This window comes from Puma concolor, chromosome B2 (genome assembly GCF_028749965.1).
Source record: "Puma concolor isolate L17-30 chromosome B2, mPumCon1.1.hap2, whole genome shotgun sequence".
Classification (NCBI taxonomy): Eukaryota; Metazoa; Chordata; class Mammalia; order Carnivora; family Felidae; genus Puma; species Puma concolor.
This window is the reverse complement of record NC_141671.1, coordinates 76,181,623-76,199,589: the sequence shown is the minus strand read 5'-3', so window position 1 is coordinate 76,199,589 and position 17,967 is coordinate 76,181,623. Positions and strand designations below refer to the sequence as shown.

Here is a 17,967-nt window from a genome sequence, read left to right as displayed (position 1 = left end):
GGAGGGGGAGGGTGGAGAAGACTTTACACCAACAATTTTTCCACAGCAAAATTTAGAATGATTCTTCAGTGACTTACCTCGTCATGTAACATCACCAGGAGTTCAGAGTGTGACATGGAGGTTGTGCATCTCTACTCTGTACTCAGGTTGAGATGCTCGTGCTACGTTTATGAGGATGCATAGCCCAGGCTTCAGTTACTCTTTATTCCTCTTAGTGCAGGTATGTGGGAGAACACTAACTGTCATACTTTACACCAAGCCTCTGCCAGAGAAGCGCCACCATTCTGATACTGAAATGTGGTTAATAATGGAAAGAAGATCCCAACGAGTCTAAATTAAACAAAGCCTGAAACCAACAGCAAAAAATGTGCAGTGTGTATTTTGCAGGTTTAAGACAACTCAGGACAAAACAATGGACTATATATGTATATATAGATTTCTCTTAGGCACCATAATCAATATGAGCCAACAATATTTAAACTTGATTCAGGCCACATTCAGACATTTGCTCTTATTTACAAATATTTAAATTAAATACAACCTGAAATGTGTTTTGTTACATACAAAAAAGAAAAAAAAACCTATACAACTCAGAGCAATGTTTGTTTTAAATAATTACATTTAACTAAATGGAACCACTTGTGGTGCTTCAAGTTTTTATGACCCCTTCCAGAAAATCTTTTTCTACCATCTCTTCTATTTTTTGCCTGGCTTTGCTGGAAAAGGGTTTGTGGTTTTCCAGTTTCATGTCCTTATTCGGGAAGGTGTTTGAGTAGAGGATGGGGCTCCCTGAGTGTCCTACACATCGGCTGGTGACTTTGCTGTTGAAGACTTGGCTGAGTACATTGAAGAATGGCAGCAGCTGCTCAATACTGCGCACGGTGCAGATGGTAAGCAGCAAGTGCCCCGGCTCCCAACCCAACGTTCTCCCTGAGTTGTCTTCCTCTGGATTTTTCTGTAGAAACACAAAGGGAATTGTTATTATAGAGATACAGTACATGAGAACATTTAAAAGGGTATAAACATCAGCAACAGTTAACAAATACAAATGATGACATCAAGGCTCCATTCCACACTTGATTAAAATCGTGCTTCTGACTGAAGCATTTTAGTGCCAATTATTAGGTACAGATAGAGGTGTCCAACACTGTAGTAATATTTTCCAACTGGACTGCACAGGTAAGCTTAGCAGAGTCAGTTTTAGATTGAGTCAAATATTAAAAATTTATGTTGTGCTTTGCATATACTCAAAAAGCTCCCAGATTTCTGGATTCCCACTAATGTAGTAACCAAGGACTAAATCATAAAGTGACTGCAGAAGAGGGTTAGGAAGAGACAAAAAAGTCTTCTACGTTTCACCATTAGTAATCAGTTAATTCCTTTTCAGCCAAATGGCTTAAACTTATTACCACAAGATGGTAGCATGGTTTGGAGGGAGTAATTATTTTCTGTATGAGAGAAAGGAAAAGAGCACTCAGGAGAGACACTGCCATCTGTTTTTGTGTTGTGTAAACAACATGGGGAGGAGAGCTGCACCTAGAGTCAAAATAACTGGGTTAGTGTCTGGGCTTTGCAATTTAGTGTGGGACATCCTTGGGCAGGATACAGAAAATTCCTCATTTAAAAAGATGGGGAAATATAATCTGTCTTCTGGCAAAGAAGTCAAATGAGAGTGCAGGTGAAAACTGTCAACTAAATATAAATGCAGTTAAAATCATTCATTAAAACTAACCAAGAGATTAGTTTAGGAAGCCAGCTGGATTATATGAAGTTGTCGATGTCAGTCTATCTAGGAAAAGTTAGGAGAGAACTGGAGATGTTTTGAGTTTGGGGGGAATCACAGATTTTATAAAAACACACTTAGAATGAAAACAGACGTGAATTGGATAGAAAATGGGGGAAAAATCAGCAGGTGGGACTTAGAAAGCAGAACTGCCATACTGAGGAATTTGCCTGTTGCTGAGAAACTTGCATTGTTTACCTAATATTTAATATCACTAGTTTCCTAGAGGAGATAGTAGATGCAAAATACAGCTTATTTTCTCGTATGCAATTACAAGGTTTGTCTGCTTATTTAAAAATGAAATCCCGAAAATGGAAAATAGATTTAAATTAAAAAGGAGCAAACAAATCCTCCAGTTCTCTATGGCCAGAAAAAAAGAAAAAAGTAATTAACCTCGAAGCTAAACTATAGGATATAGAAAACCTCTTCCTTCCATTTAACTCGAATGCTGGTTTTAATGACCATCCTGGGAGACTGACTTTCACATCACTGGCTGCTGTTAAGTGGCTGACCACATCACCTATTAGTCCCCTGAATCAAGCTGCAATTCAATAGTGATTAAAGGATAAGCAGAGATGAATTTACCCTGAAGGAAAATGCATAATATCCTTGAGAGAGAACTAAGGTAACCTTTTGTTTATATTCCTGCCAATATGTACATTTTTTTAATTTTTAAAATGTTTTATTTTCGAGAGAGAGCATGAGCAGGGGAGGGCAGAGAGAGAAGATGACACAGAATCAGAAGCAGGCTCCAGACATTGAGTGTGTCTGCACAGAGCCTGATGCAGGGCTCGAACCCATGAACCGTGAGGTCATGACATGAGCTGAAGTCAGACGCCTAACCAGCTGAGCCTCCCAGGTGCCCCAAGAGGTACCTTTAAGAGAGGGGCTTTTACTAAGCTTGTGACCAATAAAGAGCGCACCTGTTTTGGTGTTCTGCTCCTCTTCATCACAACTATACCACCTCCTCAAAAATAAAAGCCAGACATGTTCTCATAAAAACGATTTCTCCTTTAACTTCACCAGTCTACACTTGAAGACAGACTTCCTTCCTGTTTACCTCTCTTGTACTTGTTGAAATCCACACCTGAGTTTGTATCTCAATATTTGGTCCAGATGTGGCAACTTTTGCTGCCACATCACAAGCATCAAAAAGCCACCCTCACCTGATGCTTGGCCATCTCCAATCCCTCCAAAATCACTGTCTTAAAGTCCTCCTCCTTGTCCTGTGGAAGGAAAGAGGAGAACTCATAGCCTTTGTTCCAATGAAAAGTATGTTTGGCCATGAAGACCTTGTTTAAAGTGTGGAAAATGCTTTCTAATCAAAATTGTTATCTTATTCTGTGGGACACATTTTAGGCAAAAGGCTGTCTTGTTTATCCCATAGAAACAGAGGAGTCTTACAAAAATTGTCATTACTAATGAGATGCAGGGATGACAGTGCATGTGCCTGGGGTCATAATCATCACACAGCTTCTGGGTTTGTTGTCATGATTAGTTTTTCAAACCCCTATGATATTAAAGGGAAAAGTACCCAAACTCTGGACACAACTTTCATGTCTGCCCTTTTACTTCCTTAAAGATTTGATTTTAAATCAAGTTCCTCAGATCCTTCAAGCGCAACCTCCTCTTTAATCCTCCAGTTCTCTATGGCCAGAAAAAAAAGTAATTAACCTCGAAGCTAAACTCCTTCTCTATTCCATTTCTATAGTCTGTGCAGTGGTTTAGTTTAGGGGCTGCTGCCTGATTAGGGGACCCCAGAAGACTGGAAAATTTCTGAGCACTCAAAGCACATACTGCAAATTAAGACTCCAATACACCTGGGTCATCCCCACACTGTACATTTTGTAACAAAAATTGTTTTTTTTAATTTTGTGATGCTTTATTTTTTTGTAAGTAATCTCTACATTCAACATGGGGCTTGAACTCAACAACCCTGAGATCAAGAGTCGGATGCTCCACTGACTGAACCAGCCAGTTGCCCCTGAAAAAACTTTAATGCAAAAAAGACAAAAGGTTTGAAATAAAGGCTCACTGGTGAGCATGCCAAACTCATTATTATTTTCTTGGGTGAAGATCTCTAATTAGCCTGAGGCATACCGAAAGATACAAAATACATAATACATGATATAAATACATTTTACCAATTCTGTCTTCTTACACTTAAAAAGAAGAATGCGGTACCTTTGCCCTTTTCCGAAGAAGTTTTGCTAGTCGAACTACATAAGGTTTAAATTCTCGTTGATGTATGCCCTGCCTTCGGACTTCCAAACCTGAATCATCGGAGGCTTCTGGGATAAAGGCCCATCGGTACCTATGTACAGAAGAATGGTATCGACACTGGTAAGACAAGATGTGCCATTTGAGACAAGGCCACGTGAAGTGTAGTGGCAAGAACGTGACCCACTGCCTCAACAGATTCCAGTGCCAGCTGTGCCAGGTGCAGCCCCGTCACCTAGGACAGGACTCTCAACCTGACCCTTTTCTTCACCAGCAAATAAAGATACTATTAACCATCTCCTAGAGTTGTAAAGAATAAATGCATATGCAAAGTCTCATCATTGTTCTTCATGAGCACAAAGCCAGTAACTTAAATGATTCCGTCCTCATTTGTTAATTGGCAAAATCCCCACCATATACTTGGCCAGATGCCCTCCACACAGTAAGGGGGCAAAGAAATGAAAAAAAAAAAAAACATTAAGTAGGACTTCTTTCTCATGACCCTTGTATTTTTGTCTTTAATAAAATTAGTATCTGACTATGGGAAAATTTCGAACAGTATAAAAGGACATACCAAAGAACGGTAGTGTCTCCCTCCCACCACAGGGTCCATCAGCATAGCCAGTTTCTTGTGTTGGCATCCAGAATTCATGAATAGAGCACACATGCACAGAGCCAACCTCCTCTTCAGTAAACTTAAAAAACTACGACTGCTGCTTGTGATGATTTAATTAGATTTAATTGTGCTGATTTAGACAACATGTAAAACCCCACTCTCTTTAATAACTACACAGTACTCCAGTGTTGGAATGTACTGACTTAACCAGCCTCCTAGATCGTCTCGTTATTACAAGTAGCACCTCGATGGATACACTTACAATACTGACTTTTTGTGTATCTGACTGTACAGTGGTAGGATAAAAACTTGTAATAGGATTATTGGCTTAAAGAGAATGTGTATTTTGAATTTTGGTAACCACAACTCTGGAGAACTGGATGATATCAATGTACACCTCCAACTGGAGTAAGAATGCTTCTGTTAAGGTTAAAAAGAAATACACTTTTAGATCGTTACCATTATGATCACTATTTATAATTGGAAGTTCTCTTAGGAGTAATGGCTTTTCCACCATTTATAGGCCCTTTTCTGTGAACTCTTTATTCTCTCACTGACCCATTTTCCTGCTGGGTTACTGATTTGTACATATTAAGCAAGTTAGACTTTTGTCATAAACACCGTAAATATCTTTCCCCAACTTTCTACTTTTTCCACTTCATGGTATTTTTTTTGTCACACAGAGACTTAACATTTTTTTTGCGGTTAAATTATCAAAGATCTTTAACTTCTGAAATATATATGTATCATGTTTAGAAAGATACTAATCTTTCAAAATTAAATTCTCCAGGTCATCATCTACTACTTTATAGATTTTTTTAAAAATAGTTTTTTAAAAATTATAGTTCTACAGCCTTTCCATCCTTTTTTTTAGTAACTCTGTCCTAACAGGATGAACTAATTTTGGTTCTGATCATGGAAGCTAACAAGTCAATACGATGAACATACTACTTAATGGTTCTTCCTAGAGCACTGGAGACTAGCTTCTATCACTTTTTTGATTGATAAGCATCCCAATTAATTCTGGCCACTTTGCTACAGTTCTGCATGGGATTCCTTCCTGAATTTCTTCTTTATCAAGAAGTAGGTGTATATGGTTTCCAAATGGAGAGAAAAAAGGAACTGGACTTAATCTAAAAAGAATTTCTAGTTCTTACCGTTAAATATAATGAAAAGTAAACTTGTGAAACAGCAATTTTGGGGGATTTAAGCATGTCCAATATAGAAAACAGATTCTGATGTCTTACTCTTTATCCTATTAATACTCCATTCCAGAAGAATAATATAATACGTTATATATAAATACATATTTGATCATATGGATAAATTCTTGTTAGCTATGTTTGATTAATCTTACATAGTTTGCCTATTTAAAGATTTAAATATGAAAAACCATAAATCAGCATTTTTGAACAAAGGCACTTATGAGAATTTATTTCTACTCAGTTTCTCCCTATTCCCCTCTGTTCTCAGTTCCCTATCATCTGAAATAAAAACCTTGATTCCAGTCTTGCCCATTTCTAGTCTTCTGTCCAAACTGCAGCCAAGGTAGTTTCTAAAATGCAAGCCTGATAACATCACTGCATTCCTTAGTATGATTCAGTGTCCCTAGGTGAAAGTCCAAATTATCTAATACAGTTTATAAGGCCTTACATAATTCAGCCCCTTTCCAGCCTCTTCTCATAATATTCTGCTCCGGCAATATCAATCTCAGCATTTCAGACAAGCCAGGTCCATTCTAACCTCCCAGACTCCACATGTGCCTCCCCACTCACCACCTCAATATAAATCTGTCCTCACGGCTTAAAGCTAGGTGGGGGTCTTTGCTCTGTGACCTCAACAGTTCTGCGTGTCAGCTAACAGAACACCCATCATGTGTTCAACTGTACAATGAACTGGAAGCTAGTGAGCCGTGTATCCCACTGTCTCACATATGGTAGGTATTCAACTTATTAAACTAAATGCTCTAATTTATTCACAGCAACCATTTGCTTCCAATAACTGTGTTGAGCCCCCCCACCACGTTAGTAAAAATTAAGAACATTTCACTTATTCAAAAAAAAAACATTTAAGTTAGTCTTAGATGTCAGTGACCAAAGCAAACATACTTTCAAAAATATCCATTTAATATCCTTGCTTTTATACTTACATCTGAAACTGAGGAAGATTTTCGGAGGGCAACGCCAGAGCCAAATCCAAAAATTTGCAAGCAGATAGATAGAGGTTTAACCATCGCTGGCTGTTATATGAAGTAGAAAAGCCATTACCTCCTGTGTAGGTTGTCTCCAGACCAGCCACAGAGGGGCCTGAAGTCCTGTAAGCAGGAGGCAGTGTGTCAGCAGCTGAACCCATTTCCTAATAATTCCCAAGGTGCCAGCTAGTATTTTCCTTCTGCTAAGTTTACCAGTAACTGCTGAGCAAGGTCACAACTAAATTAATTTCGCTGTCTTCAAATAAAAAGTTCACTTTTACTCTTTAAATTTTGAGAATGTAAAAACAGCACAGAAACTTGTGTTACACTCAAGAAATGTAAAAATACTAGCTGTGAAACCCAGAGACCTCCCTACTACTTGATAGTCTGTGAAAATTGCGGGGGGGGGGGGTGTCTTTCTATAAAAATAAAGTTATTAGGACAGGGGAACCTTTTAAATAAACCTGGCATTGAAGAATAATATATATCCAAGACACATGGTGTTACAGGAAACTTTTCAATTTACACAAAATGGTACAAAAATTCCTACATAAAAAATTATAGTCATATTAATAAACTGCCTTTACTAAAAAGAATACACTTACAGTACATTGAGATCATTCTGGAAGATTGGGACACATGGATACCTTAGTTACAGCTTACCTGCCATGAAAGGTTTTGCTGCATGTTTCATGGATAAGATCTGACCTACCAAAACCAACATGGCTCATGTAACTAAGACATATTGCTTCAAACTAATTTGTCTAGAGGACAAAGGCCCTGGGTGTTGACAGTTTAGTCTACTATGATTAAGGAATAAATGAAGCTATATTATTTCCAAATATAATTGATTATGTAGTAACAGACTAATATATAAAGTATTCATATAAAACTATATACTCTCCTAGTTGTAAAGTAACATTCTGGATGATTTTAGGATAATGGACACTGACAAGAAAATATGGAAATATATTACATATTACCGTGAAATATCTTCATCAGCAGTGAGTTCCTGCTCCATCAGTAAAAATACCTGTACCTGAAGACCGTGAAATTCATGTTAAATGTTTAAACTTAATATTTAATTTTTCTTTCAATCTATCTTTAGACTCTGTTTTCATTAATCCAAAAATAAATTTTAGGATACAATCAAATTAAATTATACTGAGTTTGTGGAAGTTAAACTGCAAATCAAGTACACAGCCTTCCTAATAACTTGACAGAGCTGGGATGAAGCCATGCCTTTTTTTGTTTGTCAAGGATGGAACAGAGTTACAGTTATTAAAAAAAATATATTAAAGCCAATTTCTTTGTGAGATTATAAATGCTTGGGTTTTCAGAGTTACAGATTCACTTCTCTTCCTTTACTCATGTTCCTTTATCCCCAGGTCCCCAAATGATTTAGATGAGGAAGATGGTAAGACCTGGAGAGAACGGATTGGTATAGTGGGATTGAGGAAGGTTTTACTGTTTGGGAGATAACAAAATCTTTGTGAAAGTCTCTCTCAAGGAAGCTTAACTAGGGTAAGTGCTACACTTCAAGAGTGAGGACATGCCTTATGTCAGTCCACTGGAATCCAACTAAACCAGCTCTCAGCACCCCAGAGGTTCTGCTATAGGCTGGAACCAGGCCTGGAAGCCATGATAGAGTTACCCATTTGGTGTACAAGAGAATAAATGAAACCAGATCAGATTAAGTAATGATTCACAAGGAGCTAATATTGGGAATGTTAACATATTTGGAAGCTTAAGCTGTATGGAGATGGACTCTGACTTGTTTTACCCTTTTCAACTGTAAAAACGATCAGTAACAAGCTTAACTAGAGTTCAGTTCTCTTCCAAGATTAGGTTATATCCAGTAAGCATGCTGATGCTAATCCCATTGTTTTACAGTTTGGATTTATGACCTGATGATTAGAATTAACTCACAAGTTCTGTAATCATGGTAGGCCAGAGTGAGGTAAGATGTTGTGGAGACATTCTTAAAAGTAATACTCTGAAAAACAGGAACACTTGAGAGTGAAGAGTTGGCACCTGGGGCAAACGGAGACTCTCAACCAATCTCTCTGAAAGAAATGCAGTGTATTTTCAGTAGGTTAATAATTAAAATCATCTTCATGTGAACTTTTCCATAAGCTAGCCTACTACTTCTCAAACTTTCTGGTGGACTAATGAAAAAAAAAATTCCCCATAAAATATAATAAAAATGAATTGCTAGAAAAAAATCTAAAGAAGATATAAAATACAAATGCCATTTTCTTATTGTTAGATGTGACAGGTTCTGTCAAATTGCTATAAAAGTTTAAAATGCTTACTCTAAATTTCTGTACTTATCACGGATGGGATAACAGACTGGTACTAGTCCATGGACCACACTTTGAGTAGCAGTGATCTGGTCAACTTAAAAAAAAAAAAAAAAATCACAAGACAAATAGTGTGTATGTTGTATATCTCACATTAGGTATAAAGGCTAAGGAAAGGAGTCACTTCTCTTCCTAGAGAAATGATCTCACTAAAGAGATGACAACTGTCATTCCCAGCCAGTCCCCAGGCAGTTGAAGCTGGTGGCTGCATCAGCACAATGACTCAGTATGAACAATTCTGCCCCAGGACCGGGAAGCTATCTGGTGGCGGAGCGATGATGAGTGCACTGGTACCCTTCAGGACACACAGGGCCACTAAACCCATTTGGTAAAGGTTATCAAAAACCTTATACAACCCCCCCCCCAAACCCCCCCAAACTACAGATCTCCAAATGTTACTTCTAGCCCCCAATTCCTGGCTCTGCCTATATTTTAGTCCTCCTTGAAACTATAGAACCCCTTATCCACAGTAAAAAAAAAACAAAACAAAAAACCACTAACCTGCCTGCAGCAAAATAGTCATATGCCTCAACCTTAAACACGAATTCTTAGGAAACTAGAACCAAACAATAAAATAGAGACCATATTTAGGTAAGTCCTACAACTCACTGTTTGATTTCTTTTTACATGCTGATGATGGTAATTTTTGTGTCAGAACAAACTTCTAATTCTACAGTGTTCTCCATCTACTTACACTTGGTATATTTTACCCTAACTTAACAGTTTAAGGAAAAGGATTTACTAAAGAACAACAACAATAAAGAACACAGTTTGGAGGACAGAGAAAACTTTTACATGATTTACCTTGTATATCTGGAAGATATTTCTGGTACTGGTCAATTTCACTGCTAAAAATAGCAAATGCTAATCTTTTGAGAAGCATGGCTCTTTGCTCTAGCTCCACATCACGGTTTGCAAAGAGATTAAGTGAACTGCTCTGAGCCACAGCTACACGAGCTGGAAAAAAAGAATGTACCTGCGATCATTTGAAAAAAGATTATTCTATTATTTGTTTGTAAAAATGGCTAGACACCTTATGGCTTCCAAGAGTGGGAGGAGCTTAGGGTAGAGGATTCATGGCTCCTCTCTGGGGTAGAAGGGGTGGCAAACAGACCCAGCATGTACAAGCCAGAAGACCAAAGGATAGGAATTGTGAATGTGGAAAGAGAGGAAGATTTAGAAAATCCAGAACACCAGCAATGCCATTTTATAACACCCTTAATATTCCATGCCATGTGCCTAATTCCTCATTGCTTTAAAAATAATTTCTGGCCTGGCCCACCTAGCTCTCCATTCTTAAGTCTTGTCACTCACTTACAGCTCACTCTTCTGTAGCCACACTGTGTTCTTGCTGTTCCCCACAGAAGATCTTTGTAATTTTTGTTCCCTATGCGTGGAACACTTTGTCCCTAGACCTTCCCAAGGTTGGCTTCTTTAGTTTCAACTGTGAGCTCTTCAGGTGTTACTTAAAATCTATCATCACCCTACCTTCTTCACAACTTCTTATTCCCTGAAGTAATCTTTTTTTTTTTTTAAGTTCATTTATTTATTTTGAGAGAGAAAGGAGGAGACAGAGAATCTCAAGCACACTCCAAGGTGGGGCTCAAATTCATGAACTGTGAGATCATGACCAGAGCCAAAATCAAGAGTTGGATGCTTAACCGACTGAGCCACCCAAGCACTCCTAGTCCCTGAAATATTTATTGGCACTCCTAGTCCCCTGAAATTATTTATTTGGTTAAGGTTAGCATAATGGCCTGCCCCATGTTTGTCTTTTAATAAATATTTGTTGAACTGATGAATTTGTTAAAATTCATTACCTTAAAACAACCCTGTGATGATCAGAGGAGAGACAATATGCTGCCCCTTTTACAGACAGAGAAACAACAGCTTGTGCTTACACAAAATCATACAGACTCATCCAGCTTTACTGCTATTTAAGGTCATTAGTTTAGGAACTTTAAACTTAAAAAACAAAACAAAACTGGGGCATCTGGCTGGCTCAGTTGGAAGAGCATACGACTCTTGATCTCAGGGTTGTGAGTGCAAGCTCCACGTTGGGTGTAGAGATTAAAATATAATTTAAAAAAAAAAAACAAGAAAACACTTTTTTCAGATGAAATACTACAGGAATCCTAATATATAAAACCAATCAAGACAGTAGAAACAGAGTGGAGAGTGATTCTAATCTTCTTGGTCCTTCCCTTTCTTCCTTCAGAAGAGATAAACAGAGCCCCCGGATTTAGAGTGACATGTCTGATAGGTTGAATCCAATTGCCAGCCTTTCATTCATTTAATAATTACTTATTGAGTGCTTACTATGTGCCAGGTTCCATGCTGTGTGCTGTGCAAAAAATTTAGAGACAAATTAGACATGGCCAAATAGCTCTACTTATTATTTATTACCATGCTGTCCTCTTTAAACTTTAACATTCCATCCCTATAGGATATACATACAACTTGACAAAGAGCTAATTCTGAAGTTTCTAGAGAAGGATAAGGCAAACAATAAGAATGGGTCCTGATAAGGACATACATTACTTAGGTTTCATCCCATAATACTCACTCATCAAGTCTCTAAATGTTGTTTTATCATGTGTCATCAGATTGTCCATTATTGCTCTCCAACTGAAAGAAACAAGGATTATGATATGTAATTAGGATTTTCCTGTTGTTACCGGGAAAAAAAACAGTGTTCTACTTTGCAGGACAGTGGTTGATTTCAGCAAGATGCATCATCACACTAAATAAAAGCAAGACGACTTACTGATTAACACAAGAGGCGTCCATCTGAAAGAAACTGGGATCCATAAAGAGGTCAAAGGCTTCTTTTTTCCAAGCTCTCCGTGTGTACTGATACCCACTAAGACTACTAAGCAGCTGGACGCAGGCTCGATAACTAGGAGCATTATGTGCACTAGGAGGAAGGAGGACCAGAACCACTTTAACCTATGTGTTATAACTTGAACCACCATGTTATTCATAAGTACTCACATTCCCCTAAAACAATATGAAACAGAAGGCACCATAACAGAAATAATGTGTTTTTTTTAATCATTACAATTCAAGGCAAAAATAATGCCATTTTGTGGTAATTCCAAAAATGGCATTAAAGGAACACAATTTGTTTCTAACAGGCTTTGAATTACAAAAGCTACTTTAGTAACAGTACCTGTGATTTCGGAGGTAGGGTACAACATAATGCATAATATTTACAAGTAAAGGAATAACCCGTTCCTTCTCATCACTATAGAAAACCATATCCAAAAGATGAGCCAAAACCTAAAAAACATAAGAAGTGAAATGGAGTATAATCTAACAGCTGAAAGTGACAGCATTCAGACATGGGTTTCAGTCCATAAGAATACCTAGAATACCTTAAAATTTGAAAAATCTGAAATCAGATCTAAGTCATTTAAAAAACTTTAATGTTTATTTAGTTTTGAGAGAGAGAGAGAAAGCATGAGTGGGGGATGTGCAGAGAGAGAGAGGTGACAGAGCATATGAAGCAGCCTCGACAGCAGAGAGCCTGATGCAGGGCTCAAAATCACTCATCGTGAAATCATGACCTAAGGCGAAAGTCAGACCTTCTCAACCAACTGAGCCACCCAGGCACCCCCTCACTAATCCATTTTAAATGAATGGTTTCTGCAACTTTTAAAAATTTTTCTGTCCATTACAAATATAGGATATAAGTACGAGCAAATTTTGCTGTTTTCAACTGTGAGAGGGAAGTACAGAACCTTCTAATAGAAGGTTCTAAGAGAGGTCAAGAACCTTCTAATGTGACAGTGACTAAAGAGTGAATCAAAGACTAGACACTCTATTCTCTTTCTCTGATTCAGTTAAAAGAGAGCTTAGAAATAAACTGAACTGTTTAAGTCCCAGCTCTATCAATTAACAGCTATTTAGCCTTAGTCATATTGTTCTAATCTTTGGGAGGCATGGTATCCACAGCTGAAAAGAGAAATAAAAATGACCTACAAGGCTATATAGCAGGGTATAAAAAAAGAGCATGTCAGAGGATGAATCTAAAAATCTTTGGTAAAATATTTCATCATGGCAAGCATCATTATACCACCTTCTGATTATACTGTCATACAAAAGCACTTTTCTTTTTAAAAATCATGCTTAAAAAAATAGTGCCTGGGGAAGGAAACAATATCTAAAGTTATCACTAATATTTAACAAACTGGTCCAAATACAAAGTCACAACTTTATTTATTATAGTGATCTCTAGAAGTGCAAAATGGTTTTTCAAATTAAAAACTCCTCTGTAAGGATTACTTGCTAATCTTGAACTTTGACATTGTTTACTTGAAAGGTCATGTGAAAAAACTTGATATTTACCTCAGAAAGTAATGTCAGTGCATGGACACTATATACAGAAGGAGTTATGTTTGAGGTTTCCATTGCAGGTGATAACATATCTAAATAAGAGAAAAGACAGGTAAAGTAAAGATACAGTTAGGTCTTTTCCCACTGAAGAAAGCTACCTGCTAACATGAGGAAAAGGATGATTTTCTAGTGCTTACAGTGCTAGTTGCAATGATTTCTTAGTAAACAGGTGCCTATAAACATAAACCTCAATCTTTGAGATCAATACCTTCAACATCAGATTCCAAATTGGTCCCATCCACCATTATTTTGGGAGAAGGCTTAACTTCAAGATTTCGTCGCAGCCATGTTGTCTGTTCTAAAGAGGAACCAGCAATGGCACCAATTGCATCCACTATTTTATGAGTCACATCCTAAAGAAACAAGGGAAAACCACTCTACGTATACATGCATATACACATACCCAAATACGTGTGCTCGTGCAACTTCGTAGATGGATCTTACCTGACCTTATCCTTTTACAGTTAAAGGCAGTGAGAGATACAGAGTTTTGGCAACAGCTCTCAATTCAGAATGCCTTACCTGAAGGTCTCTTTGGTCTTTCTTATTTTCCAAAGTAGGGTTTTTCATAATGAACTCATTCAGAACCCTAAAAGGGCAGAAGAGAAAAACGAACAGGAAACATCAGTGTAAAGGAAATGATGCAATCTGATTTCTCACAGTGACCAAGTGGCTCTGTAGCCTCAACTTCTATTTTATGTGTTTAATGAATGTATATATGAATATCCCATGACTTTAAAAGGAATAAACATATGCAGGAAAACACATGTACAAAGATGTTCATAACAACATTATTTGTAAAAGCACCAAAGTGGAAAGAACCCAAAAGTCCAAGAGAAGAAATCGTAGCATATTCTTACAATGAAATACGGAACAGCAATGGAACTCAATAAATTACAGCTACATGAAATTACATGGAGGAATCTTATACACATATGTTGTGTGAAAGAAGCAGACACAGAATAAAATATTTACATACAGTTTTTAAAAAAGGGCAAAATTTATCTGTGGTATTAGAAGTCCAAATAATGGTTATCTTTGGGGAGAGGGAAAGGACAGTAATTGGGAGGGGACCTGAAGAGACATACGGCGTTTTATTTCTTTTTTTTTTTTTTTTCAACGTTTATTTATTTTTGGGACAGAGAGAGACAGAGCATGAATGGGGGAGGGGCAGAGAGAGGGAGACACAGAATCGGAAACAGGCTCCAGGCTCTGAGCCATCAGCCCAGAGCCCGACGCGGGGCTCGAACTCACGGACCGCAAGATCGTGACCTGGCTGAAGTCGGACGCTTAACCGACTGCGCCACCCAGGCGCCCCTTTATTTCTTAATTTAGTCTTGTGATTATATAATTGATATGTTCACTCTGTAATAACTTGTGGAGTTGTATACTAATTATTTGCATATCTTCCTGTTTACATTTTATATATTAAACAAAAAAAAAAACCCCAAAACTCAAACCCCACCAATCTTAAATTGTAATACAGAAATGGTTTCTTATCCTGTGTGTCTATATATAATAGATTAAAAATACTTTATAAATGAAAAAAAAAATCAACTTTTTTTATTTGCTAAACTTCCACTCAATATTTACTCTGACTTGATTAAGATAAATTATATGCATGATCATTTCCAAACTAAATGTGAAATGATACTAAAAAGCAATCTTCATATCAATTTCTATTTTGTAATTAGGAATTTTTAGAGGATCAGTGGAATGGTTGGTATTAAACAAACAAACACACAATCAAATTTAAAAAGGGAATTAAGTGTCTAGTCTAACTGACAGTGTCCAACTTTTTGCTTAAATAATCAGAGTATACACCCCGGAGAAGGAGGTAGGATCTTTATTTTCTGAGAAATGAGAAAGGAACAAAAGGCAGGTGAAGAAAGAGTAAAATCCTGTAGGGAAGCTACAAGTCACAATAAATAGCTTTAATTTTTGATGAAATTAGGCAGCAGGGTTATTTGCTGATAACTCAAAGAACTATACATATATTTCCTCTTTGAGCCTTAAGACAACTCAGGTAGGTAGGCCAGGCACCACTATCTTTGCTTGACAGATGGGAAAACAGCCTTGGAGAGGTTTACTGAGGTACCCAAGATCACAGAGATGAGGGCTGGGACTAGAAATAAGAAGAATCAGAAATCTTCATGAGTATGTAGTTTGATTTCTAGTATTTACATTTCTCTCTCATCACTAAAACTCATACACACTAGTTATATTAACCTTTGATCCAGGAAGGGCAAACATTGAGCCCACTGCTCTTTTCATTACATCTCCATTGTCTAAAACTCCTTCGGCTTTTTTAGATAACTTTCAAAATAGATAGTATGAGGGTCTGGGGATCATCATAATCCCTGAAATTCTTGAGCAGGGTCTGTGACTCACTTTGGCTGGGCTGGGCCCTCCATGTTACTCAACTACCATAGGCTGACCGGCTCTCCACCACGGTTCCTCCACCTCCTGGCAGAAGACTACATTCCCACATTTACCAGGAAACTTGAGGCCATCTCACTGAAGAATTCTCACCTTCTCTCTTCTTCACTTGAAACTCTTCTATACCACTAGATGCCAAAACAGAATTGCTAGTTTCCATAAGGACACGGAGGGCAAAAGCGAAGTCTGTGTATACAGATTCACACATTTACACATATAAAATCCCCTTCAGAACTACAGAAGATGGCTAAAAGCTCAAAATTCTTTGCACTTGGTTGAATTTATGTCCATTCAGTACGAGAACATGTTGACTGTCGCTGGCTATTAATGATATCATTGGACTGCCTGATGCAATGTAAAAAAACTGGGGAAAAGCTTACTCTGTTTTTTCCTTCTTCTCCTTATATCTTAAGCAGTCCTTTTCAAACTTCAGTGTGTACTCACTCAAATCACTTGGGAATCTTGCTAAAAAAGCAGATTCTAATTGGGGTGTTCTGGGTGGAACCTTAGATTCTACATTTTTAATAAGCTCCCTGGTGATTCCAATGCTGCTGGTTGAAGATCAACCTTTGAGTAGCAACATCTTAGAGGAAAATGTATCCTTCTTTCTCACTCTAATACCTGTTCATTTCCTTTTCTCCACCTCTTCCCAGCTGTCTCTGTAATGTGATGCTATCAGTGAGCCCTCTTCTCTCTAGAATTTTCTATCACTCTCCACTTACATAACACCTATGCTTGGCCAGGCACTGTTCTAAGAATGTAACAATATTAACTAATTTAATTATCATAACAACTTTGTGAGTTGGCATTATTATCATCCCTGATGGGGATGATAATATCATCTCACAGATGGAGAGGTTAAATAACCTGCCCAAGGCCACGCGGCTTAAGAAGTAAAGAAGCTGGATCTGAACGCTGGCAGACTACAAAGTCTTTGCTTTTAGCTATTCAACATCCTCAGATCTTCTTTACTATCTTTTTTTAAAAAGATTTTATTTTTTAAGTAATCTCTACACCCAATGTGGGGCTCCAACTCACAACCCCAAGATCAAGAGTCGCACACTCCACCGACTGAGCCAGCCAGGCGCCCCAGATCTTTACTACTAATGATGACTTCCAAATCACATTTCCTCCTGCTACTTTATACTATCATTTTCTTTTCATGATCAAACATCTTCAAAGAATACTTCATACTTTCTCACTCTAACCCTTGGCTGTTAACATCTGTGCTCACTACCTCACCAAACTCCTCTCTCTTAAATCACCAGTCCTCCAAATCATCAATACAGGCTCTTATTCCCCCATCATCCTTCATCTCTTTGGAAGAGTTCCTTGTGTCCTCTTAACTTACGTTTGCTTCTAGAACACGGAATATAGTCGGTTTTCTTCTAATTTTCTTCTATTTCCCTTTCTATCTCCTTTGCTAGTCCCTTTTCCTTTATTCTTTGTCTTGGTCCTGCAATTCCATCCTTAGTAGTTCGTAGTCCCTACCTCCTACTTGAAACAGCATTCCTGGCCTAGCCTCCTTACCCTCTAATCCATTCTACTACTAACCTGCCACTCATGTCCCTCGAGACCTGCCATCACTCTCACCCCTGCCCAAGACCAAATTTCTCTTTTTTTTTAATGTTTATTTGAGAGAGACAGAGAGAGTGCAAGCAAGGGAGGGGCAGAGAGAGGAGGAGACACAGAATCCAAAGCAGACTCCAGGCTCTGGGCTGTGTCAACACAGAGCCCAACACAGAGCTTGACCCACGAACCATGAGATCATGACCTGATCTGAAGTCAGATGGTTGACCAACTTGAGCCACCCAGGTTGCCCCCTCCAAGACCAAATTTCTTAAGCTAAAATGTGAATCCTTCCCTATCCAGCTCCCATCTCCTTTTCCGTCTCCCCACCATTCCGTTGCCAGTGCTCTACTCTAAGAACCAAACCAGACAACGCACCGTGCCCCAA

General features: G+C 38.0%; 1 protein-coding gene across 12 annotated transcripts in view; it reads right to left on the bottom strand.

Moving 5' to 3' along the window:
- Nucleotides 1-358: 358 nt before the first annotated feature.
- Nucleotides 359-17,967, bottom strand: part of DOP1A (DOP1 leucine zipper like protein A) — a 112,105-nt gene continuing 94,496 nt past the window's right edge. For 6 of the 12 annotated variants that reach the window (XM_086707308.1, XM_086707312.1, XM_086707309.1 and 3 more), the window contains 13 exons: nucleotides 14,094-14,160; nucleotides 13,780-13,924; nucleotides 13,524-13,603; nucleotides 12,346-12,455; nucleotides 11,941-12,090; nucleotides 11,740-11,801; nucleotides 9,978-10,130; nucleotides 8,740-8,876; nucleotides 7,794-7,849; nucleotides 6,769-6,933; nucleotides 3,968-4,097; nucleotides 2,950-3,009; nucleotides 359-955 (listed from right to left, as the gene is read on the bottom strand). In XM_086707308.1, the coding sequence (XP_086563434.1) occupies nucleotides 650-955; nucleotides 2,950-3,009; nucleotides 3,968-4,097; nucleotides 6,769-6,933; nucleotides 7,794-7,849; nucleotides 8,740-8,876; nucleotides 9,978-10,130; nucleotides 11,740-11,801; nucleotides 11,941-12,090; nucleotides 12,346-12,455; nucleotides 13,524-13,603; nucleotides 13,780-13,924; nucleotides 14,094-14,160 (1,621 nt within the window). In that variant the 3' untranslated portion in view covers nucleotides 359-649. Of the gene's footprint in view, nucleotides 956-2,949; nucleotides 3,010-3,967; nucleotides 4,098-6,768; nucleotides 6,934-7,793; nucleotides 7,850-8,739; nucleotides 8,877-9,977; nucleotides 10,131-11,739; nucleotides 11,802-11,940; nucleotides 12,091-12,345; nucleotides 12,456-13,523; nucleotides 13,604-13,779; nucleotides 13,925-14,093; nucleotides 14,161-17,967 lie in introns of those variants that run through there. The other 6 variants (XM_025925345.2, XM_086707311.1, XM_086707310.1 and 3 more) reach the window with 4 other exon arrangements.